Source organism: Neofelis nebulosa, chromosome 7 (genome assembly GCF_028018385.1).
Source record: "Neofelis nebulosa isolate mNeoNeb1 chromosome 7, mNeoNeb1.pri, whole genome shotgun sequence".
NCBI classification, from domain to species: domain Eukaryota; kingdom Metazoa; phylum Chordata; class Mammalia; order Carnivora; family Felidae; genus Neofelis; species Neofelis nebulosa.
Genome location: NC_080788.1, coordinates 68,613,650 through 68,639,969, shown reverse-complemented (window position 1 = coordinate 68,639,969; position 26,320 = coordinate 68,613,650). Strand labels below are relative to the sequence as shown.

The 26,320-nt window shown below is 44.0% G+C and overlaps 1 protein-coding gene across 1 annotated transcript; it reads right to left on the bottom strand.

Annotated features, from left to right (window-relative positions):
• Positions 1 to 10,975: 10,975 nt before the first annotated feature.
• ACTC1 (actin alpha cardiac muscle 1) lies at positions 10,976 to 16,268 on the bottom strand. Its single transcript, XM_058738278.1, has 7 exons — positions 16,149 to 16,268; positions 15,414 to 15,564; positions 13,935 to 14,259; positions 13,118 to 13,279; positions 12,800 to 12,991; positions 11,806 to 11,987; positions 10,976 to 11,306 (listed from the first exon to the last, which is right to left on the bottom strand). The coding sequence occupies exons 2-7, from the start codon at positions 15,540 to 15,542 to the stop codon at positions 11,163 to 11,165; spliced, it is 1,134 nt and encodes a 377-aa protein (XP_058594261.1). The 5' UTR covers positions 15,543 to 15,564; positions 16,149 to 16,268; the 3' UTR covers positions 10,976 to 11,162.
• Positions 16,269 to 26,320: the final 10,052 nt, after the last annotated feature.

Below are 26,320 nucleotides of genomic sequence, written 5' to 3'. Positions count from 1 at the left end.
AACCACAACCTTGAATTCTTGTTCTTCTCCCATAAACTTTTGTTCTAAGCCACGCTCCTACAATATCCTCCTAAAACCCAATAAAAGCTGACCTTCCCTTTGTCCCTCTGGATTTGCTAATGGATCACCATGGCCTGCTTGTCCCAAATTGTAATTCTTCTGTTATTTCTGAATAAAGTCGGGTTTTCTTTGCTTAAATAAAATTACTCTTTGCTCTGTTTAAAGTTAACAATCTTAAGTCGACTATCAACAACTCTTGCCAGTTTTGGCCTAAAAGACTCAAAATTTCTTCACTACCTATCAGTTACTAGGAGATATTTATAGCATTTGTGTCTTGTTAATCACAAAGAAAATCTGACTTATTTCTTTTTAAAACACCTGGCAAATCTGGTCATAGAGAGATCACTGGGTTCCTGGGTCCTGGGCTATACTGGAGTCTGGAAAAAGTCTGGTCAATCACACATACCACCATCCAAAGTTTCTCAGTCTTACCCCCCAGTTTTGTTTAAGTGAAGTCATTGCTCTTCTCAAGCCCTTCTCAGGACCTGTTATATCATATAAAACTCCCAAACTGGAAGTTGGAGCCCTCGCCCACAAACTACCATTTTTCCCTTCAGCTCTAGCTCATCCAGTATTGTGTGTATGCCATTTTGTTGCCTTCTGTTGGAGAATTACCCCTCCCTTACTTAATATTGGCCAGTCCGTATGATGAAGATTGTATGACTCAGTCTTTAAGCCTGACCAGACTGAGACTTCCCTGGAAGTTTTGTCAGAAACAGGTAGGAAGACACTGTTGTTTCAGAGGCCTATAAGTTGGTAAACCATGAATCTTGGGCCATCAGGTCAAACATGTGGGAAAATCTTGTATTAGTCTGCTCAGGCCACTCTAACATAATAGCACTCACTGGGAGGCTTAAACAATAGAAATTAGTTTTCTCACAGTTCTGAAGTCTGGAAGTTCAAGATCTAGGTGCCAGCAGGTTGGTTTCCGGGGAGACGTCTTTACCTGGCTTGCAGACGGCTGCCTCCTTGCTATGACCTCACCTGCCCTTTCATCTGTACATGCACACTCCTTGTACTTTCTCTTCTTATAAGAACACATGTCCTATTGTATTAGGGTTCTACCCTTATCACCTCATTTAATTTTAATTACCTCCTTAAAGGCTCTATCTCCAAACACAGTCCCATTAGGGGTTGGGGTTTCAACATACGAATTCGGGGGGAAATAATTCAGTCCATAACAGATTCCATAGAAGAAATGGAGAGAAAAGTGACATCGTTATAGTCAACTGATGCTGCTTCTCTATTCCATTTTCTTCAGTAATTTTCCTTTTCTCTGTAACTCTATTCTTTTGATTATTTTAAAAAATTCTTTTTCTTAGTTTATTTTTGAGAGAGAGAGAGAGAGCAGGGGAGGGTCAAAGTGAGAGGGAGAGAGAATCCCAAACAGGCTCTGCACTGCCAGGGCAGAGCCCGATGCAGCACTCAAACTCACAAACCGAGAGAGCACGACCTGATCTGAAAGCAAGAATCAGACGCTTAACTGCTTAACCAACTGAGCCACCCAAGTGCTCCATATTCTTTTGATTATTTAATCTCATTTACATAATGACCATTGCTAAGAGATGACCATTGTTAAGAAAAATGAAGAAATGGTGTTGGGGATGTTAGAAATTAACAAAATAGTCTTTTCATTATAAATTGAGAAGAAATATCATGATCTCTATAGGTTATTTACATTGCATCTTAACCAAAGACACATTTGCTATAGACCTCTCAAATATTCTACACATGTGACGATAGCCTTAAAAAAACAAACTTGGGGCACCTGGGTGGCTCAGTCGTTTAAGCGTTTGGCCCTAGCTCAGGGCATGATCTCACGGTTCATGAGTTCGAACCTTGCATCGGGCTCTGTGCTGACAGCTTAGAGCCTGGAGCCTGTCTTCAGATTCTGTGTCTCCCTCTGTCTTTGCCCTTCCCCTGCTCGCTCTCTCTCTCTTTCTCTCAAAAATAAATAAAACATTAAAAAAAACTTTGTTGCCTCACTGTCTTCCTGCAGCACAATTTTGAGAATATTTAGCTGTTCTAGGACCTTATACATATCACCAAGCAAAGATGAGAAAACCTCAGAATTCAACAAGATCCATGTGCTTATCACTTATGCATATATCAGATGTTGATTCCAAAAACTTCTACTTTTAAGGAGAAAAAACAATATCTATTCCCTTTCCATTCATACATGGAAAGAACCTAGGCAATAGCCCAGCCAGTTGCCTAAAGTTGAAGTATTCATTCTATAGTCTGAGGATAAAATTCATAATACTTATGTATTCAATTTAGGAAATGATAAAAAAAGGACACAGAGACTGGTTAAGTCATCTCCTCATATATGCCCCAATTCCATCTTCTTGGTTAATACCTAGCTTTTAAGCCAATCTATCTATGCTTTGGGACACAGCTGGGGGTGGGGGGTTTGAAAGGGTACCATTTTCCTTATTATTTAATGCTTAATGCAAAGAAGGACTTCCATTCCTCTATGCTAAACATGGAACTCTAAACTGACTCCTTAAGCACAGAAAATGTGCTTTGATTCACCTTTGTGTCCCCTGAAACTACTACTGCCCAGAGTCAGGAATCAAGAGATACTTTGGGAGTGAATATTATAAAGACACAATTATGACCTTGAATAATGACATTGGCAACTTTACTAAAGATATCTGATGGGGGGAAGAGGAGCCAAGATGGCGGAACAGTGTGGAAGTTTTTTGTGTGTCTCACGTCCATGAGATACAGCCAGACCAACACTAAACCGTCCTGCACACCTAGAAAACTGATTTGAGGATTAACACAACAATCTGCACAACCTGAACCACAGAATTCAGCAGGTACGCGGCGCAGAGAGGTGAACCGGGGGAGAAGCTGGGGAGGGCAGGAGGTATTTTTGTGTGTAGAGAGAGGACGGTGGTGGGGGAGGGGGAGGGGATACGGGAAAAACAACATCCCCAAAAAAGCAGCTGGAGAGAAAGTGGAAAAGTGGAAACAGCCGTAGGGACTGAACGAGAAAGGAGAAAGGAGAGGGTTTAAATTCCATTAAGACTATAAACAGGGGGAGCATAGAGTCTTAACTCCACAGCTCAATACCTGGCAGTGCTCTGGTGAGAAAGGCGAATCCCCAGGAGCAGAGTGGAGTCCAGGGTTCTTCAGGCCACACGGGAGAGGCAGTTGCCCTGCTGGGAGGACACCTGGTAGAGGCTGTGTGGTCCCCCAAAGATAAGGCCCCAGTGGACCCGGGAGAACAACCACATTCGCTGGTGCTGGAACAAGATCGTTAAGGGTGAAGCCTGGTGCCAGATGTGTGTTGTGATTTTCCATAATCCCTGAAATTCTGATGCTACACCATCTTGCAAACTTTTTCTGGGGCGGGCTGGCACCCGGCCGCAGTCTCTGGGCATCGGCAGCAGCCGGGTCCAGCAAATGTTCCTGGGTGTGGCCAGCACCTGGCCATTGCTTGGTGAGACCCTCCTGCAGAGCTGCCTAACGGGTCAAAGCCGCAGTCCCTCAGAAGTAAGGGTCGGGGAAAAACAGCCGCATCTGAGACGAAACTCAGGAGGGAGGAGTTGCCTGGGGCTTGGTCACGGACTGTGTAAAAGCAGGGAGTGGATGGAAGCTGAAGACAAAGGACAGGTGCGCAATTGCTGATCGGGGAGATCAGATATGATACAAGACAGTGGGTAACGGGGTGATGCCACGGGCAATGCTTCCGCGCATGCGCATACGCACCTACAAGCGCCTCAAGAATCCACCCCAGTAAGCTAAGCAGCGCCATCTAGTGGAGAACGGAGCCGTTACACTAAACCCTGCCCAACTGGGCCAACCTCGCTCTTCAGGAACACCAGTCTCTCCGCCTGCTTAGTTTATGGACTATAAAGCACTTCATAGTTTGACTCCTAGGGGAAAACGAAGTAATTTCAGTTGTATTTCAGTCTGTTCTCTGGTCCATTTATTCAATTTTCTTTCCTTCTTTCTCTCTTTCTTCTTCTTTTTTTTTTTTTGTTCCTTTTCTTGAATACAGAAAGAGAAAAAATTCATTTTTATTTTAAATTTCTTCAAAAATATTTTTCTTTAATTTTTTCTATTATATTTTTTACTTTTGTGTAAATTTTTTCAAATTCTATTTTCCTTACATCATTTAATTTTAGTCTACTTCAGTGTATTCATTTTTTCAAATTTTCAAACGATTTCCTTTTTATTCTTTCCCATTTTTTCTCTAATCTTTCAAGCCCCTTTCAACACCCAGACCAAAACACACCTAGGATCTAGCATCATTTATTTGATTTTTTGTGTGTGTGTGTTTTTAATTTTTTAATTTTAATACTTTTTTAATTTTAATTTTTTTACCTCATTAATTCCTTTTCTCCCTTCAATATGATGAAATGAAGGACTTCACCCCAAAAGAAAGAGCAGGAGGAAATGACAGCCAGGGACTTAACCAACACAGATACAAGCAAGATGTCTGAACCAGAATTTATAATCATGGTAATAAGAATACGAGCTGGAGTCAAAAATAGATTAGAATTGCTTTCTGTGGATATAAAAGAAGTGAAAGGTAGTCAGGATGAAATAAAAAATGCTATAACTGAGCTGCAATCTCGAATGGATGCTGCAGTGGCAAGGATGGATGAGGCAGAATCAGTGATATAGAGGACAAACTTACAGAGACTAATGAAGCAGAAAAAAAGAGGGAGATGAAGGCAAAAGAGCACGATTTAAGAATTAGAGAAATCAGTGACTCATTAAAAAGGAACAACATCAGAATCATAGGGGTCCCAGAAGAGGAAGAGAGAGAAATAAGGATTTTGTGAGCAAATCATAGTGGAGAACTTTTCTAACCTGGGGAAAGACACAGACATCAACAAAAACCGACCATCAACAAGGCATATCATAGTCAAATTCACAAAATACTCAGGCAAGGAGAGAATCATGAAAGCAGCAAGGGGAAAAAAGTCCTTAACCTACAAGGGAGGACAGATCAGGTTTGCATCAGATCTATCCACAGAAACTTGGCAGGCCAGAAAGAGTGGCAGGATATATTCAATGTGTTGCATCAGAAAAATATACAGCCAAGAATTCTTTATCCAGCAAGGCTGTCATTCAAAATAGAAGAAAAGATAAAAAGTTTCCCAGACAAACAAAAATTAAAGGAGTTTGTGACCATTAAACCAGGCCTGCAAGAAATTTTAATGGAGACTCTCTGAGGGGAGAAAAGATGGAAAAAACAAAAACAAAAACAAATAAATAAAGACCAAAAGCAACAAAGACTAGAAAGGACCAGAGAACACCACCAGAAACTCCAACTCTATAAGCAACATAAATTCAGCAATAAATTCATATCTTTCAGTACTCACTCTAAATGTCAATAGACTCAATGCTCCAATCAAAAGACATAGGGTAACAGATTGGATAAGAAAACAAGATCCATCTATATGCTATTTACAAGAGACCCACTTTAGACCTAAAGACATCTTCATATTGAAAGTAAGGGGATAGAGAACCATCTATCATGCTAATGGTCAACAAAAGAAAGCCAGAATACTGGCTTAATTCAGACAATCTAGACTTTAAAATAAAGACTGTATCAAGAAACGAAGAAGGGCATTATATCATAATTAAGGGGTCTATCCACCAAGAAGATGTAACAATTGTAAACATTAATGTGCCAAATGTGGAAGCACCCAAATATAAAAATCAATTAATCATAAACATAAAGAAACTCATTGATAGTAGTACAAAATTGTAGGGGACTTCAACACCTCACTGACAGCAATAGACAGATCATCTAATCAAAAAATCAACAAGGAAACAATGGCTTTGAATGACACACTGGACCAGATGGACTTAACAGATATATTCAGAACATTTCATCCTAAAGCAGCAGAATACACATTCTTCTCCCATGCACATGGAACATTCTCCAGAATAGACCACATACTGGGACACAAATCTGCCCTAAGTAAGTATGAAAAGATGGAGATCATACTGTGCACATTTTCAGACCACAACCCTACGGAACTCGAAATCAACCACAAGAAAAAATTTGGAAAGATAACAAATACTTGGAGACTAAAGAACATCCTACTAAAGATTGAATGGGTTAACCAAGAAGTTAAAGAGGAAATTAAAAAGTTCATGGAAGTCAATGAAAATGATAACACCACAACCCAAAACCTCTGGGATGCAGGAAAGGTGGTCATAAGAGGAAAGTATATAGCAATCCAGGCCTTCCTAAAGAAGGAAGAAAGATCTCAGATATACAACCTAACCTTATGCCTTAAAGAGCTGGAAAAAGAATAGCAAATAAAACCCAAAACCATCAGAAGACAGAAAATAATAAAGATTAGAGCAGAAATTAATGCTATCAAAACCAAACAACAGCAACAACAACAACAAAAACCAGTAGAAAGATCAATGACACCAGAAGCTGGTTCTTTGAAAGAATTAACAAAATTGATAAACCACTAGCTAGTTGGATCAAAAAGAAAAAGGAAAGGACCCACATAAATAAAATCAAGAATGAAAGAGGAGAGATCACAACCAACACAGCAGAAATAAAAACAATAATAAGAGAATATTATGAGCAATTATATGCCAATAAAATGGGCAATCTGGAAGAAATGAACAAATTCCTAGAAACATATAAACTACCAAAACTGAAAGAGGAAGAAACAGAAAATTTGAACAGACCCATAACCAGTAAGGAAATCGAATTAGTAATCAAAAATCTCCCAAAAACAAGAGTCCAGGGCCAGATGGCTTTCCAGGGGAATTCTACCAAACATTTAAGGAAGAGTTAACACCAATTCTCTTGAAGCTGTTCCAAAAAATAGAAATGGAAGGAAAACTTCCAAACTCTTTCTATGAAGCCAGCATTACCTTGATTCCAAAACCAGACAGAGACTCCACTAAAAAAGGAGAACTATAGACCAATTTCCCTGATGAACATGGATGCAAAAACCCTCAACAAGATATTAGCCAACCAGATCCAACAATACGTTAAAAAAATTATTCACCACGACCAAGTGGGATTTATACCTGGGATGCAGGTCTGGTTCAATATCCACAAAACAATCAATGTGATTAATCACATCAATAAAAGAAAGGACAAGAACCATATGATCCTCTCAATAGATAGAAAGCATTTGACAAAATACAGCATCTTTCTTGATAAAAACCTTCAAGAAAGTAGGGATAGAAGGATCATACCTCGAGATCATAAAAGCCATATATGAAAGACCCAACACTACTATCATCCTCAATGGGGAAAAACTGAGAGCTTTCCCCCTAAGGTCAGGCACGCGACAGAAGTGTCCATTCTCACCACTGTTATTCAACATAGTATTGGAAGTCTTAGCCTCTGCCATCAGACAACACAAAGAAATAAAAGTCATCCAAATCCGCCAGGAGGAGATCAAACTTTCACTCTTCGCAGATGACATGATACTCTATACGGAAAACCCAAAAGATTCCACCAAAAAACTGCTAGAACTGATTCAAGAATTCAGCAAAGTGGCAGGAGATAAAATCAATGCACAGAAATTGGTTGCATTCCTATACACCAACAATGAAGCAACAGAAAGAGAAATCAAGAAATTGATCCCATTTACAATTGCACCAAAACCCATAAAACACCTAGGAATAAATCTAACCAAAGAGGTGAAAAATCTATACACTGAAAACTATAGAAAGCTTATGAAATAAATTGAAGAAGACACAAAAAAATGGAAAAAGATTCCATGCTCCTGGATAGGAAGAACAAATATTGTTAAAATGTCAATACTACCCAAAGCAATCTATCTACATATTCAGTGCAATCCCTATCAAAATAACACCAGCATTTTTCACAGAGCTAGAACAAATAATCCTAAAATTTGTATGGAACCAGAAAAGACCCTGAATAGCCAAAGCAAACTTGAAAAAGAAAACCAAAGCAGGAGGCATCACAACCCCAGACTTCAACAATACTACAAACCTGTAATCATCAAGACAGTATGGTACTGGCACAAAAACAGACACTCGGATCTGTGGAACAGAATACAGAACCCAGAAATGGACCCACAAACATATGGCCAACTTATCTTTGACAAAGCAGGAAAGAATATCCAATGGAATCAAGACAGTCTCTTCAGCAAGTGGTGCTGGGAAACTGGGCAGTGACATGCAGAAGAATGAACCTGGACCATTTTCTTACACCAACCACAAAAATAAACTCAAAATGGATGAAAGACTTCAATGTAAGACAGGAAGCCATCACAATCCTTGGGGAGAAAGCAGGCAAAAACTTCTTTGATCTTGGCCACAGCAACTTCCTACTCAACACGTCTCCAGAGGCAAGGGAAACAAAAGCAAAAATGAACTGCTGGGACCTTATCAAAATAAAAAGCTTATGCATAGCGAAGGGAACAATCAGCAAAACTAAAAGGCAACTGACAGAGTGGGAGAAGATATTTGCAAATGACATATCAGATAAAGGGTTAACATCCAAAATCTATCAAGAACTTATCAAACTCAACACCCAAAAAATAAATAATCCAGCGAAGAAATGGGCGAAAGACATGAATAGACACTTGTCCAAGGAAGACATCCAGATGGCCAACTGACACATGAAAAAATGCTCAACATCACTCATCATCAGGGAAATACAAATCAAACCACAATGAGATATACCACCTGACATCTGTCAGAATGGCTAACATTAGCAACTCAGGCAACAACAGATGTTGGCGAGGATGCGGAGAAAGAGGATCTCTTTTGCATTGCTGGTGGGAATGCAAGCTGGTTCAGCCATTCTGGAAAACGGTATGGAGGTTCCTCAAAAAATTAAAATTAGAACTACCCTATGACCCAGCAACTGCACTACTAGGTATTTATCCAAGGGCTACAGGTATGTTGTTTCAAAGGGGCACATGCACCCCAATGTTTATAGCAGTGCTATCAATAATAGCCAAAGTATGGAAAGAGCCCAAATGTCCATCGATGGATGAATGGATAAAGAAGAAGTGGTATATATATACAATGGAGTATTACTCAGAAACCAAAAAGAATGAAATTTTGCCATTTGCAACAACCTGGATGGAACTAAAGGGGATTATGCAAAACGAAATTAGTCAGAGAAAGACAAATATCATATGACTTCACTCATATGAGAACTTTAAGAGACAAAACAGATGAACACAAGGGAAGGGAAACAAAAATAATATAAAAACAGGGAGGGGACAAAACATAAGAGACACTTAAATATGGAGAACAAACAGAGGGTTACTGGAAGGGTTGTGGGAGGGGGGATGGGCTAAATGGATAAGGGGCATTAAGGAATCTACTCCGAAAATCATTGTTACACTATATGCTAACTAATTTGGGTGTAAATTAAAAAAATAATTAAAAAAATAAGAAGATGTCTGATGAGCCCCAAACACGCAAAATTTTGAATCCAGACTCCCAAAAGGCTAGGTGATAGAATTAATGCATGACTGAAGGTTTTTGTATGTTTATAACATTATGAGTATAGTTTAAAACTAAAGATTTATGACTAAAGATGCTTTGAGGAACACCATTAGATAAGATGTCAGAGAATCTGGCTTCCTAGCTTGGGTATTCCATAAACTGTGTTAACACTGCACTAGCTGCTTAATCTTTCTGTCTTGATTCCCTCATCAATATTTAAGTTTAAATACATCCATTCAAATGCTCCAACAGTTCATGAACAATTAACTTGAAAATGAAAAATTTTAGAGCTTTTGCAATTAGGTGGACATCTACCTTTCCAAAGTGATTTCCTAAGTCATCAGCTCCCACCAGCCTGCCCTGTGCCTTGTTTGCTGGCTTCTGTCCCCTTATTTATGTTTTTGAGAGAGAGATGACTGGGAGAAGGGCAGAGAGAGATGAAGAGAGAGAGAGAAGCCCAAGCAGGCTCCATGCTGTCAGTGTGGAGCCCATGTGGGGTTTGAACTCATGAACTGTGAGATCATGACCTGAGCCGAAGTCAGATGCTTAACCAAGTTACCCAGGCACCCCTCACCTCTGTACTTCTTAACCATTCTTCAAGACTCAGACCCATGTCCATCTCCTTGAAGTCTCCCAGACCACACACATTGGGAGTTTACACATAGTGTAGGTGAGCTCCTCAAGGACAGAGCATGACTGATTGCTTTGGATGCTGCTCCCAGCAGCCCCCACAGCATATGTTGCAGAGTCCAGCATGAAATAAAAGGAATATTGTGGCTTTCCACTCCCCTTGATCCTTCAGACTTCCTGGCCTTCACTACACTCAACCCAAAATTCCAAGATTTCAAAGACATGAAGAGACTGACGACTTATGTCCCACAAATTAGTTACTCATGAGGCAAAAGGATCTGGTACCTGTTTCCTCATGTTTAGTTTGAATATGCACAATGATCTTGATTTGTTTAGGGAGTGTTTAGAACTGGATGTGGCTGGGCTTAACCGTGAGCCAGCCTCAGTGTTTCACCATTAACATGCATAGCCCTTGGAAGGACAACTGAGGAATCCAGCATTGAGAATTTAAGCTAACTTACTTAAAACTTCCTCATTACCAATGTGTATGTGGTTCCTACAAAGTTACGAAAACAACTGGAGCCTATATGAAAACAACTTTCACTGTCATCCATAGTAACTAATCTTAAAGTATTGTGAAATCCGATTTCATTTCTCGTTTATGTGGAGCTGAAGTTAATCTACTTTTCACATGTGAAATATATTCATGATTCTGTCCCAAAGTGGAAAATTGATATTTAGTATTGTTAAGCCCCCGCTAAATGTCACACTAATTCATCGGCTCAACTTTGTGCTACTGTAATATTACAGTGCTCATGGGGTCAAAGTCACCAATATATGAATTCAGACTGAAGTGAGCAGACACTGGCTCCTCCCCATGCCTACCAGAAAAAGAAAGATGAGAGACTTTCGTATGTTGCAAGTCCGGGTCTGGTTTATTTATAAAGCAATAAATATTAGAAGCACAAATAAATTGCACATGTGTAAACAAACTGTACAATGATTGATGAGAGATAAGGGAGGGTGGTTCGGAAGATTCCAAGAAGCATAATACTGTCATCCTGAATGTAAGGTAGACTAAGAGAGAAGGCACCTTAGAAGCATTTGCGGTGGACGATGGACGGGCCTGCCTCATCATACTCTTGCTTGCTAATCCACATCTGCTGGAAGGTGGACAGGGAAGCCAGGATGGAGCCCCCGATCCAGACAGAGTACTTACGCTCAGGGGGAGCAATAATCTGCAGGAAGGAAAGAAAAACTTCCAGTGAACTCTCACATTCCAGGCAACAGATCAAGCAACATGCCAGAGAGAGAGATTCGCCGAAAAAAATATTAGATGTTAATTCATTGTAACGTGAGATGCTTCATACCAGAAATTAATATGACTGAATCGAGTTTTACACACTGTCCTCTATTTCATTATTTCCATTATCAAAGGCTCTACAAAATAGAATTGCCCCACTTCCCTGAACTAGAGTATAATGTGGCAACAAGCTATATGCATGATAGAGGACAGCCCAAAAGTTGGGGACTTTTAAAACATGTCCGAAGATTTAGATTTTTTTTTTCCTTCCAAGATTTATTATTATCTGCTGCTTGAAAATGTTTTTAAAGTCTCCTATCTCAGGAAAAGTGCTAGAAAAGCTAGTAAAGTTTATAGTAGGTGGGAAGCAAAATGTGAGTTCTACTTGGAATACTAAGTCCTGCCTTGGCTCTCACACCACAGGAGTTCTTTACCTTAATCTTCATGGTGCTGGGAGCCAGGGCAGTGATTTCCTTCTGCATGCGGTCAGCAATACCAGGGTACATGGTGGTACCTCCAGATAAGACATTGTTGGCATACAGGTCCTTGCGGATATCAATGTCACACTTCATGATACTGTTATAAGTTGTTTCATGGATGCCAGCAGATTCCATACCTAGAAATATGTTTAAAAAAAAAAAATCAAAGTGCACTCAGGCCAGGGGCCCAGGTGGAGGGAAGAAAAGAGGACTCCTTTGTGTTGATAAACACATTTGTCTCCCATTTGTCTCTGAAACATATGTTCCTCTATAAGATGTTCCACACTGCAAGGCATTTGTGGAACAGGTGTGTCTAAAAGTGCTGACAGTTAATCCACAACAGATTCTGCCAAGACACAAACAACTGTGTTTAGCACCTGTTTGGAGCGAACACGTGCTGTATCCATCAGATGTATGGAGATATATTTGGAAAGGGTGAGACATACATTAAAATTAATGCAGTTTTTATTTATGGACCAAGATAAGATCCCGACAAGCTTCCTCTTAGAAATCATTCCCGAGGAAAGACGTGTGGTGAAATACAAGGGTCCTGTTATTACAACGAGTATGATCATTGTTGGATTTCATGATAAGTAACTTCAGAGGGAAGTCCAGCTACATGGTAATGGAACTTACTGGAATAAGTCAGCACTTCTGAGTAATCATTCCTTTCCTGCCGATTCGAATTATTCAACTACTATTCTGTCAGAGCCTCTATTCGGACATGAAATCAATGTGTCATCCTTTATCATATCACTGCAACATTACAGTATGGCCATCCTTGTAATGGGCCGTTGGGATCTGAGGCTGAGCTGTGTGGGACTCTAAGCTATGACTTCTTTTAACTCAAGAGCCTCTTAATCCTTCTTGATTATAATAGACTTTACTCTGGGACACCCCCAGATTTCTAGAGAAAAGCTGTGCATGTGCACCAGACGCTACAACTCACCAATGAAGGAGGGCTGGAATAGTGTCTCAGGGCAGCGGAAGCGCTCATTGCCAATAGTGATGACTTGGCCATCAGGCAGCTCATAACTCTTCTCCAGGGAGGAGGAAGAGGCAGCCGTGGCCATTTCATTCTCAAAATCCAGGGCAACATAGCACAGCTTCTCTTTAATGTCACGGACAATTTCCCGTTCAGCTGCAGAAATAAAGGTTATCACGGTCAAGTTCTGAAGAATGAAGTAGGTAGATTCTCTGGTGGAGGAAAAAAGCAGACACGATGCTGTGGCAGAGGAGACACACACACACACACACACACACCCACCGGTGGTGACAAAGGAGTAGCCACGCTCAGTGAGGATCTTCATGAGGTAGTCAGTGAGATCCCGACCAGCCAGATCCAGACGCATGATGGCATGGGGCAAAGCGTAGCCCTCATAGATGGGAACGTTGTGAGTTACACCATCCCCAGAGTCCAGAACAATGCCTGTCAGGAGAAATAGACAAGAACAAAGTAAATCTCCAAGGACACCACTGCTCTAGCTGTGTCAAAGCCTACTTCCAATCTTGGCTAAAAGATACTAGCACTGGGCATGGGTCCAGATAAAATTAGATCCCTTACACACAAAGAATAAAAATGAGCATAACGAGTGCTAAATCTGAAGCCAGCAACAGCTCACCCTTTTAAATATTGTAGTAGAAAAATTTCCCCAGGACACTTTCAAATGACCATCCCTTCTACCAGCCATTAGCACATTATGTAAGTATCCAGGCATGGATACTTTCCTCCCATCCAACAAACACGTGTTCTCTCTTTTTTGACTCAGACCCTGTAGGAAACGTTGGTTCTCCTTGGGGATGTTTGCCCAGGGACTGTGATGGTATGGAGCACATTGTGAGGAGCCTTAATACATGATATCACATGCTTTAGGAAAGGTAAGGATCTAACTCCATGTGCTTTCCATCGTTAGAAATGCATGTGATCTGAAACTGTTGTTACCTCTCTCTCTTATCTCGGACACCTTCCCAGGGAGTGTGAGGGCAGGGATCATTCCTTTTGCAACTGGGGAAGCTGATTCATAGCAAGGTCAGTGCCTTAGGAATGTGCTTAATCAGTGACTGTCTCCACAGCCCAAACATACCTGTGGTACGGCCAGAAGCATACAGGGACAGCACCGCCTGGATGGCTACGTACATGGCAGGGACATTGAAGGTCTCAAACATGATCTGAGTCATCTTCTCACGGTTGGCCTTAGGGTTCAGTGGGGCCTCAGTCAGCAGGGTGGGGTGCTCCTCAGGGGCCACACGGAGCTCGTTGTAGAAGGTATGGTGCCAGATCTTCTCCATGTCATCCCAGTTGGTGATGATGCCATGCTCAATGGGGTACTTGAGAGTTAGGATACCTCGCTTGCTCTGGGCCTCATCACCCACGTAGGAGTCCTTCTGACCCATACCCACCATGACTCCCTAGAAGAAGAAAAAGATGGGAAAGTCAAGCTTCCACTATTTCAGGAATATAACAGATGCCTCATAAATTTACATCTAACTGGCCAAGTCAAGGAACATCTTATAAATACCAAAAATAACAAAAAATAGAATTTTACCTCAATTTAGAAATATCATTTCAAATCAATCTAGTACCTTCCCCCTATCTACCCCCCCCCCCAATCCCCAGGTATAATTCTATTCTTTAAAATATAACTAGGGAAAGAGGAATGAAGCTACTTCACCAAAGAAGTACAGCCTCACCTCATTTTAAAAATACCATAATGCCTTCATTAAATTATTAAGTCCATCGCCCATGTCAACTAGAATATAAATGACTGAATTAATGACACATCACATTTCTCCTAAGAAAAGATTTTGACATTTATCAAGTGAACATAAAAAGATGGGCTGATATGCCATTATCACTCCACAAGCGAAATCCAGCCTGCCCAGAGCTGGCCTGCAGTACCCATCAGTCACCACCACTGAGGCATACAGCTCTAGCCCTGGCAACCTGTCTGGCCAGGCATGTGGCAAAGCCAGAGAGCGTGGCATTTCTTTTAATAAGCAAGGTGGTATGTCACTATCCCCATGGCACTTGCTGCCTCTGTCACGCCTGGCTTCTAAAAATGCGGCAGCCAGGAAGCAGACAGATTACATCCTCTGAGAGCCCAGAAAGCTGGCTGTGAACGGAGGGAGGAATGTGGGCTGGGTCCCGGTTGGTGGAGAGAAGTTGTATCATTGCAAGTTTTGAGCAGGACTGAAAAGGGAGGCCGAGGGAAAGACTGGAGTGTGGAAGGGGCAGAGAAAAGGCGCAGTACTGAACATGAAGGTGCGGAGTGGAGGGGCGAAGCCGCTGACTTTTCACACAAGGAGTGGGCCCCTTGGAGAGCTCTGTCCCTGAAAGGTGGAAGGGGTACCCGTGCACACTGGGCGGTGTGAGTATTGTTTGTCCTGGCTTGGATCTGAGGCTAATCCATCTTTTCCTTATTTGACCCGAGCAGTTCATGACACAGGGGCGTCAGGTGAGACAGTTCCTGGATTGCTGGCCTGAGGAAGTGGCAGGAAGGGGTGCGGAGTGGGGCTGGGGACCGCCCCAGGTAAGAGCAGGCCAGTCGGGGCGGGAGGTTTACCTGGTGGCGCGGGCGGCCCACGATGGACGGGAAGACGGCACGGGGCGCGTCATCCCCAGCGAAGCCCGCCTTCACCAGCCCGGAGCCGTTGTCGCACACAAGAGCGGTGGTCTCCTCGTCGTCGCACATCCTGGCACAGCTTCGATGGGGTCTGCAGGTGGAGAACCGGGTGGCCCGCCCTCACTGCCTGCGGTGGCGCTGGCCTCCTCCCGCCCGGAGGAAAGGACAGAGCAGAGGAGGGTTGGGGGCGATGGGGGGAACGCCTGCCGTCTCCCTTCCCGTCGGGGCGGGAGAGGAAGGGTGGGAGGTGGCTGCGGAGGTTGAGGGGGACGTGCATAGAGCAGGGGAGCGGAGCCCACCCAGGCTCCCCCGGCCAGGAGTCACGTTCTGTCCCGGGGGCAAGGAGATACCGTCACCCCTTAGCAAGCCCTCCCCAGCCCTTCACATGTTTGCCCTTCCGCGAACTGAGAGCCCACCTGGGTCCCAACCACACTCCCACGCCCAAGCCCCCGCTGGAGGGAAACGCGCACGACAGCAGGGACCCCAAACGCCCCGTGGGGGCGGGGGCCGCAGGGTTCGCGTTCTGCGCGCCCCTCTCTTGTTGTGACGACCCGGGACAACAGAAGTTAGAACCAAATCCAGAAGTTTGGTCTTTAAAAAAAAAAAAAAAAAAAAAAAGTGGCGGAGCGGCAGTAGCGGGGCCCGCCGGCTCGGGGCGGGCGGGCTCTGACTCACCGTCCGCGGGTCGGGCTCGGCTCGGCTCGGGCGGCAGGCGCTGGGAGGCCGGCGCGGGGCGCGCCGCTTTATAGTGCGCTGACGGACGGGGTCAGTTGGAGCGGCCGGGGGCAGGGGTGGGGGGCCTGGCCGGCCACCTTGCCTTATTTGGTCGCCTTCGCACCACTGAGGAGCGCCCAGGCCATTCATGGAGCCAAGGGCAGGGGAGAGGATCAGCCAGGGGGCTCCCAGACCATGTAAGGAAGGGGAGGGGGCAACCAGGGGGATGGCCAAATAGGGAGCGAGGGAGGGGCGGGCGGCGAAGGGTAGGGGGCAGGGGAAGACTGAATGACGCCAGCCCACCTCCTCCCCCTTCTTGGATGGAGGTGCACCCTGGGTGTGCTGTGGGTTTGTTCCTCCGCGGCCCCGCCAGCCTGAGACAATAAGCCACATACAAGCCGGAAGGCTTGGCTCTCTTCCCTCTGCTGAGGGGTCCTGACAGCTGGACCGGGACAGCAAAGGAGCGACAGCAGCTTCTCATCTTCCAGGACTGGAAGCCCTGGCACTCCTCGTGGGCGCTCAAGGCACCACACCAGTACATTTGGGTGGCCAGAAAAGGGGCACCTGGGACAGGTCACCCTTCTGGACTAGTCCCCACCGGCCTGGGTGACTTGATTCAGGTTGCTGGTGTCACGCTCCTCTAGGTCAGAAAGCGGAGGTTAACCAAGGCCACCCTGACCCCCGGCTCATGCGTGGCTTCGGGTGTGGCTAGGGAAGAGGCTCAGAACTGCAGTAAGATCCTGGCCAAGTCTTGCTGGAGAAGGGGCCAGGTTTCCCCCAGCACAGAGAGCTGGTGGCTCTCCCCCTACTGCCAAGGTTCTGCTCAGACTCCTGTCTTCAGGCTAGAAAAGGATCCCCTACTGCCAAAGTGAAAGAAGGAGGGAATGCCAGAAGTGGTGTGTGCACTTGGCTGGTGGATAGATGAACATCTGTAAACTGGGGGCAAAGGCCTTTATGCCAGGTGGAGACGAGACTGAAAGAGCAAATATTCTTGTCAAGAAGGTAACAGCAGCTTCAACCAAATGCGCACATCACAGGACAGCAGAGTTAGAAAGCAGAGCCTTGCCTCCATGCCACCCCCACCCCTTGAACTACTGAATCAGAATTGGCAAGATGCCCAGTTGATTTCTACGTACATAAGAGTGTGAGAAGCAGTGGTATAAATGACAGTGGCTCCTTCATGCAAACACATGTAGAAGGACTACATCTTGGGACTTTGGAGAAGGGAACAGAGAGATGACATGAACCGGGGAGAGGAGAAAAGAACAGAGAGACCTAAGAAGGACACACACGCATCACTGATTCGCTGTGGGGTGCCCTGTGTTCTCGGTTCTTGACTGGCACTTTGATTTTTAATGCTTGTGTTCTCCCTCCCGCTCACACCAGTTAAAAATAGAAAACTGGGCACAAGGCATTCATCTCTAGAGTGGTCTTGGATTGATATGCTGAGGAGGTCTACTGATTAGATACTTGTCCAGACTAGGGAATGTTGGGCCCTCCCTGCTGAGCTCCCCAACCATGTTTGGGTTGGTCTGGAGAAGAAACTGTGTGGGCAGCTGGGTGATGGAGCCGGGTGAGGGGTCTGGCTGGGATCATGCCCTGCCACACAATACGCCTTTTACGGTGAAAATGCCCGTGCACAGGATGCAAACAGTGGAGCTGCCTCAGCTCAAGCATTTGCAGAAGAAAAAGGAGAAATGGGACTGGTGTTACAGCCAGACAGCCCCGGGTTCAAATCCTGTCCTCCCTCACTTCTGGTGCATTTGGACTTGGGCAGTCACTTCACTTTCCTGAGCCTCAATTTTCCCCTCTGAAAAAGGACACAATAACGATAATTCTTTTCTGCCAGGGGTTATTAATTATCAAAATAATTAGGGACAAGTGATAGAATCCACATAGAAGATACAAAGAAAATGGTCACCGTTACAGTTCAGGAATAGTGATACTCTTGGAGGCAGCAGTAGCTTGCTCTTTTGAAGAATTGGGTCAATTTCATTCATTTATTGATTCAGCAAATATTTATGGGACAGGAACTGTGTTAGTCACAGGGATGCAGCGATAAGTGAAACAGAGCAGCTCATACTCCAGGGCAATTACAGAAAAGTCAGAGCCACTGATGGAGCATGGGGTGAAAAAGGAGGGAATCACTGTGATAGTCATGAAAAGAGGGATCCAAAAGAGGGGTCAGAGAAAGACTTTGTTTTTTTTTTTTTTTTTAACATTTATTTATTTTTGAGACACAGAGAAGAGACAGAGCATGAACAGGGGAGGGGGAGATACAGAATCTGAAGCAGGCTCCGGGCTCTGAGCTGTTCGTCAGCACAGAGCCCGGCACAGGACTCGAACTCACGAACTGAGAGACCATGACCTGAGCTGAAGTTGGATGCTTAACCAACTGAGCCACCCAGGCGCCCCAAAGCCTTCTTGAAGAAGTATCACTTCATTGTCTTTAAAGTAGAGTAGGACTGAAATCCGTGGACATTTGTGTGAAAGCAAGTTTCGACCTGGAGTGGCGGATGGCAGATTTCCACGTTCACTGCCATATGTGCAAAGGGAATTCCTGGAAAGTCCAGTTTATCACTGAGCACCAAGGCCATTGACCCGAAGCCTTTGTCAATACTTCCAGGGCTCAGGAGGCCAATTCTAGCCCGCCCGTCTTGAGATCAGTCTGCTCTGGTGGGAGTGGGTAGGTGGGTGGAGCCCTGAGACCAGTTTCTTAAGACAATCTAACCCTTAAAATGTTTTTAAAACAGTTTCATTTCTTTCCCATTCAAAACAAAACGCAGGGGTACCTAGGTGGCTCTGTGGGTTGAGCATTCAACTTCTCACCAGGTCACGATCTCACAGTTCTTGAGTTTGAGCCCCACGTCGGGCTTGGTGCTGTCAGCGAGGAGCCTGCTTTGGATCCTCTGTCCCCCTCTCTCTGTCCCTGCCCCACTTGTGCTCTCTCTCAAGAAGGAATAAACATTAAATAAATAAAACAAAATGTATTTTCATATGCATTATATTATGGCAAGAAAGAACACTTTTTTCCTTTAAAGATGTTGACAGTTCAATATTTATTAATTGTAATACTACTCAATTTCCACATTTTACAACTCTGGACCCTATTGTATATATTTTAAAATATAAGTCAATGGGAAAGTAAGATTCAATGACTGATTTTTTTTTTTTTTTTTTTTTTTTTTTTTTTTTTAGTGCACACTCACAGGATAGCATGCAAGTGAGTGAGGGGCAGAGAGCGGGGAGGGGAAGAGAGAGAGAGAGGGAGAAGCAGGGGCTGACCCAGGGCTTGTGTTTTTGCATGAAGCGAGACTCGTGCTCACCTGATGTGGGACTTGAACTCACAAACTATGAGATCATGACCTGAGCCAAAGTTAGTTGCTTAACGAGTAAGCCACCCAGGCACCCCCTGATTTTCATTTGATACAATTTTTGAGGGATCCATTTAATTTGAAAATTAAGATTGGCTTCTGTCACATTTACTTATGTACAAATAACCTCTCCTCTGTGGTGCAGCCTAGATATTCCGTTTCCTTTTTAATTGTGGCAAAATATACATAACCTATCATTTCCCATCTTAACCATTTAAACTTGTACAGCTCAGCAGTGTTAAGTATATTCACATTGTTGTGCAACCAATCTCCCAATTTCATTTTTCCATGCGAATTTGGGTTAAAGTGACTTCAGAAGCCAGGAGTGGCTGTGTGAGAAAGACTGTGAGAAAGACTGGTCTAAACCCTCTGAGGCAGGGAGCCATTGCGCCTGTTTTGCCAGAGGTCACTGAGATGAGCAAAGGGAAGAGTGAGGATTCGCCTCCAGACACCTGGCTGCGCCCTGTTCTGACCACCACCTGAAATGCCTTCCCAGACTCTACCTGGGCTGCTGTTTCTCAGAGTGGAACGTTAGAACCACTTGAAGCCAAATTCCCGGGACTGTCTAGTAGTCCAGGTTCCACCCTGGGAGATTGAGTCTGCATTTTTAAATAAGTCACTGCCTCTCTTTCCCAGGTGATTCATGGAGGGAGAAACCTGGCCGCGCTGCCTGGATGTTTCTGCCCCTCCTCACGGAGCTATGCTCAATGCTGCCCAAGCTGCCAGCCCTGGCCAGAGTCCAGCTTGGCTGACCTTGAGCATCCAGGGTGGGAGGGAAAGCCGGGGTATGTCCCCAGGGCTCTCAAGGGCCCTTGAGGCCCTTCTGGGCAGGGATAGGCCATGAGGCAGACGTGCAGGGCAGGCTAAAGGAACAGAAGGTGGGACAGTTCCCGCTGCCCTTGCCTCGAGGGAAGCCTGTTTGGTCCACCATCTGCTGGGATCTGGAAGGGAGCGGCCGGCCTCCTCCTCCGGGCACTGGGGGATTAGCAGTCACTTATCTCAGCTGTTCCTCCATTGGAGGTGTCGCAGTATTTACAGAGAAGCCAGAAACAGACTTAGCCACACTTAATTCCCCCCCATGAGCCCTCCCCACCTCCCCTGTGGCCCCTCCTGCATTCCTCGGGCAAGGAGGGAGGGAGAGGCTCTTTCTAGACCACACTAAGGGTGGGTGGGGGGAGCCAGCTTTCTGAAACATTTCTATTTTCTTTCCCTACACATTTGTTCACTCCCACTGCCCTCTGGCTGGGGCTGGGTTTCAGTTTTCATGAAAAGAAGAAAGTGACGTGACTGTGAGGGTTGCAGGGCCCCCACACATCCTGGCGCTCAGAATTCAATACCGAGGCATGCCTAATCTCCACCACATGCTTTCCCATGTTTCACACGCAACCACCAAAGAGATTAACCCAGGGGGAGGGTATTTCAACTCTCCACAGATTCTGCTCTTGGCAGATTCTGGCAGTGGCTGCCTTCTGACATGAGAGGTCCGAATGGTGATGAACCATTTAATGAGATTTTGAAAAGGAGGACAAAGCAAGGAGGAAGGGAGAAGAGGAAGCAGGAGGTAGAAGGGGGGGATTTCTTCTGGATCTTGGAGCCACATGGGTCTAACAATCTAAAAGCTACATTTTCATTCCCTCTATCCTGATGTAAGTCCAGGAAATCACAAAGGATCTCTAATAAGCTTTTTTAATTCCTTAAAAGGACTTTTGCCCTCCAAGAATGAAATGCTGATGCTCACAGGTTTCTGTTTGGAAGGTGTTTCTCTTAGCTCAGATTTGGCTTGCTCCCCACACCGGCAATAAGTCTATTTATGGAGTTTCAGTTTCTCAAGTGTTACCTGGAACAAGCCTGGCTTTCCTGGAGAGCCCAGGTGTGCTATTGCCCAACCTAAGCCTGACCGTGTTTCATGCTCATACATGTGCCAGAGAGACTGCGTAGGTGAGATCTGTGAGCTCAGAGATGACAGCCACTTTTCATTCACCTGCACACCATGGAGCCCATCTCTTCCCCATGAAAGGTTGGGCATTCATTCATTCGACACACAATAATAGTATTAGGAAAACTACTCGGTAACATTTCCTGAGCACTTGCTGGGGGCCATGCACTAACTGGAGACTATATGTGGGTGCATGGTCCACTAGAAGCTTTCTAGACGAAGCGAGACTGGCTGCAGAATCTGCAGAACTGCCCTTTGATGTGATGTCACCAGCTTATACTGAGGGGATGTGTAAGAAGTAGACCGCCTCTGTCACAAACTGAGGTACCACGGCCTCGATTGCAAAAATGTTGTCACCAGCATTCACCAAAGGACACTGCCGTCTCTATGACCCTTTTAGAAAAATGTCCTTGCTGGCTCTAGTAGCAACAACAATAGCACTTTAGCGGTGTCTGGCTGGCTCAGTTAGTTAAGTATCTGGCTCGGTTTCGGCTCAGGTCATAATCTCAAGTTTTGTAAATTCGAACACCACATTGAGCTCTGAGCTGACAGAGAAGAGCCTGCTTGGGATTCTGTCTCTCTCCCTCTCTCCCTGCCCTTCCCCCATGCTCACTCTCTCTCTTTCTCTCCCAAAAATAAATAAACTTAAAAAAAAAAACCCAAAAGACAGTAGCATTCTGTCAAGTAACTGGTTTGTTTTGATCTTGTAGATCCTGAATCTAGTGACTCACCAGGTATTTCTTTTGGGAGGGGCTAAAAAAAATCTTAGAAAGCCACCCATGTGGCCCATTTGTTAACATGATTACAAATCGTTATGGTCCATTTTACATGCCCACTTCAACTTCTCCTTTTTCTTTGTCTTCCACTGTTAACCTTTGTCTCTCTTTGTAAGCTGCTGTAAAACTTTTGTGGGACAAAACAAAGGATGGATGAATAAATAGAGAAGACTGAACTCTGGGGACAGTGGAGAGAACAGGCAGCTAGGAGTCCAGATGACTGGCATACGTCTGTAGGTTCCTTTCATCCCTGTGCAAGTGCTGTATTGCTTTGATTTTCCTCTTAATATCATGATAAGTATAACTGGAAACATAGAATAACATCTCCCCCAGCACAAAATAATATGTGCTTATTGTGGTGAACCGGAAAACAGTGGCCAGAAAAGTACAAAGAAAAAGACATGTCTGGTTGAGTTTTTTTAGCCCTATATTTTAGCATCCCTAAAATAAAACTAAATGTGATATGAAATTCATGAGGCCTTGGCTTCCATATCTACTTAACAGGCGCGGGACTGAGGAAAGACAGCCTCCTATTCTGGTAGTTTGCAAGAATGTCCACTTGTTCTTCAAAGAGAGACACGCAATGCAAGGAATTTACATTTAAAGTATTTCTTGGCTTTACTATTATAATCTAAATTATCTCTAGTCAACAGCTGGAACCAAAGAATGCCAAGTTGGGAGCAGGGTCTGCTCTTAAGATTGTACCATCTATATCTCACTTATATATTTTAGAGGGCAGGTGTTAGTTTCCAATTCAGCTGTTGAACTCTTTCAAAATTGCAGTCTAAAAACAGAGATCTATTACTAACATAAAACTCGGCCATATAAATATGTTGCTGGAGGCTTTGTCTGTATGTGGGGAGTTGGAAAGTAGTTTGAGAGAACAGGTCTACAGTAATTATATGATCAGTATTTCCCAGTTCCTCTTGGTTAGGGCTACAGATAACCAATTCATCTCCCCCCAAGCCCCAGAGCCTCTAATTTAATTTCATAAATTAGAAAAATAATAAAGATAAAGGCTTTGCCTAAAACCAGTAATCTGTATTAACTAGGGGAAGGGAACAGAGATGGTTTCTCCAAAATAAGAACAACTGAAAAGCCTTCTCAAGCAGTTGAGTGTGGATGCTGGCCCTCACATAGATAACTAGGGCTAGGTGCTTCTGGCATTTCAGAGAGAAGACCCAACCTTCAATAACTGAGAATGGAAATGAATCAGCCATTAAACCATGATGTGGCTTTGAAAAATGATGAGAAAAATCTCGAGCATGAAAAATGATGAGAAAAATCTCGAGCATGATCGAAAGAATGTAACAGAGTAAAGTGTTACATCACCAAAGAAATACCTGCAAGAACTGGATAGATCTCAGGTGAGAACATTCTTTATGGAAGAACAGGAAGGGTGTCCTCTAAATTCTATTCAGATATGCAGTTTTCTGGGGAGAGATTCTAACTGCTGTTTAACATTATAGCTCAGTGTTTATAACTGCCACAAAAGGTTCATGCTGGGCCCATCTCCCCACCAGTGGGTATAAAGCCATCTTCTTCCTGGGTCCTCTGCCCAGTGAGAAGAGAGTCCAGAGCTTTTTTCCTGAGGGTGCAGAAAGGGAGCCCTAAAACCCTACACCAAGCTGACCCTTCAGATTAGCGTAATGGGTCATTTCTGGTGTCCAGCCAAAGATCACATCATTATGCTGTTGGCTCAAGGTGGTGAGTGGGAATGAGGAGAGGGGGCAGGGGGATGGTGATGGGGGAGTGACCTACAACCCCTCTACCCTTCCCATGAAACCTGACATACAGATACTGGTGCAAGGGCTGAGGCTTTGCTTTTACACTGGGCAGTAGAAAATCTAGGGTAAACATGGGCTCGTTTTGTCCAGCTGAGGGATGTGGGCCCCAAAATGGTAATAGGAAAGTCAAAACAGATCCCTTGTTTATTAGAACAGCTCCAGTGTTCTAGAAGTGCCCACACCTCAGGCTTAAATATTAAACCCTAAAATATAGTTCTGTATCCTATAACTTTATGTTGTCAGATTTTTCTGTGATCTAGAAACTAACCTTTATTCTGACTACATATGAGAGGTTAAATGTTAAGCTTGCCTACTTTCTCACCTGGAATAGATTTGTGTGAATCTGAGAGAATTAGTCATGAGTAAAAGATTAATTGCTTTGGGACTCCTTCGTGGCTCAGTGGGTTAAGCATCTATCTGACTCTTGGTTTCAGCTCAGGTCATGATCTCACAGTTTTGTGAATTTGAGTCCTGTATCGGCTCTGTGCTGGCAGCATGGAGCCTGCTTGGGATTTTCCCTCTCCCTCTCCTTCTGCCCCTTGCCTACTGGCACTGTCTCTCTCTCAAAATAAAAAAAAAATAATAAAAAATTTCTTGCTTCTATTTCCTACATTTCATAGAGTACACCTTTCCAAAGCATCTAATTTAGTCATAATCACACAAACAGGTTTTCAAAAACTTCAAAGTTGGTGTTGAGCGGTGGCTACGAATGAACAGATGTTCTTTGTTTCTTCAGATAATAGTGGGTATAGAAGCTCTAGGTAACATTTTATAATGTTGCCACACTGAGACTGTGATACATATGAATATACCTTTTCCTCAAAAATGTTCATGGTAGAGGGGCACCTGGGTGGCTCAGTCAGTTAAGTGTCCGACTTCAGCTCAGGTCATGATCTCGCAGTCTCTGAGTTTGAGCCCCGCATCAGGCTCTGTGCTGACAGCTCAGAACCTGGAGCCTGCTTCAGATTCTGTGTCTTCCTCTCTCTCTGCCCCTTCGCTGCTCATGCTCTGTCTCTCTCTGTCTCAAAAATAAATAAACACATTAAAAAAAATTTTTTTTAATGTGCATGGTAGAAAAAACATGGTACCTGATTGTCAGAACCTGTGTCATTTCCAGTAAAGTATCTCTTACCCTCCCTGTCTCTCTGAACAGTATTTCAATTCTCAGCAGCAACGAAAAGAGCATCCCGTTCTCAGTAACTGGTTTTGAACAAAAGATTTCAAATAATTTCCCTGGGAAATTCCAGCTTGCTTTCACCTATGCAGAAGCTTAAGAATGTTCTTACTCTCTCATTTTACAAATCACTGAGCAAAATTTTTCAGATGAATAAACCTTTGATTTGAAAAAGCATTATTTTTTTTAAAATTTATTTTTAATATTTTTGAGAGAGAGAGAGACAGAGCATGAGTAGGGGAGGGTCAGAGAGAGAGGGAGACACAGAATCTGAAGCAGGCTCCAGGCTCTGAGCTGTCTGCACAGAGCCCAACACAGGGCTCGAACTCACAGACTGTGAGATCATGACCTGAGCCGAAGTTGGACGCTCAACCGACTGAGCCACCCAGGAGCCCCGAAAAAGCATTATTTTTAAAAAATGTTTGTTTGTTTATTTATTTATTTTAGAGATAGATTGCCAGAATGCGAGTGGGGGAGGGGAGAGGGAGACAGAGAGAGAGGGAGACAAGAGAATCTAAACTAAGCAGGCTCCAAGCTGTCAATGCAGATCCCACTGGGGGGCTTGAACTCACGAACCATGAAATCATGACCTGAGCCAAAGTCAGATACTTAACCGATTGAGCCACCCAGGTGCCTGGAAAAAGCGTTATTATTATTTTTTTTTAAGTTTATTTATTTATTTTGAGAGAGAGACAGCAGGGGAGGGACAGAGAGAGAGAGAGAGGGAGGGAGAGAATCCCAAGCAGACTCCACGCTGTCAGTATGGAGCCCAACTCGGGGCTCGATCCCACAAATGAGGAGATGATGACCTGAGCTAAAATCCAGAGTGAGATGCTCCATCAACTGAGCCACCCAGACACCCCTGAAAAAGCATTATTTTTAACTAAATAGAAAGAAAATAGTGGTGCTTATTGTGCAAATGTAGATATGAACAGGAGGAAACATACAATTTTGTAGCTAAGTGGGGTTCCCTTGAAATCAAGACGTGGCTTTTTAATCTGTCCATTTAATCAATATTTATGAAATGCCTTTCTCTGCGCACCAAGAAAACACTTAACACTCTTCTAGGCAGTATATAAACCTGAC

Bases quoted from the DNA above. Each gene is read 5' to 3' on its own strand.
- ACTC1 (XM_058738278.1), bottom strand. From the start codon at position 15,542: ATGTGCGACGACGAGGAGACCACCGCTCTTGTGTGCGACAACGGCTCC. The intron at 14,260-15,413 runs GTAAACCTCCCG...TTCTTCTTCTAG, and splicing joins TGGGCCGCCCGCGCCACCAG to GGAGTCATGGTGGGTATGGG. The intron at 12,992-13,117 runs GTGGGTGTGTGT...TTATTTCTGCAG, and splicing joins CTACTCCTTTGTCACCACCG to CTGAACGGGAAATTGTCCGT.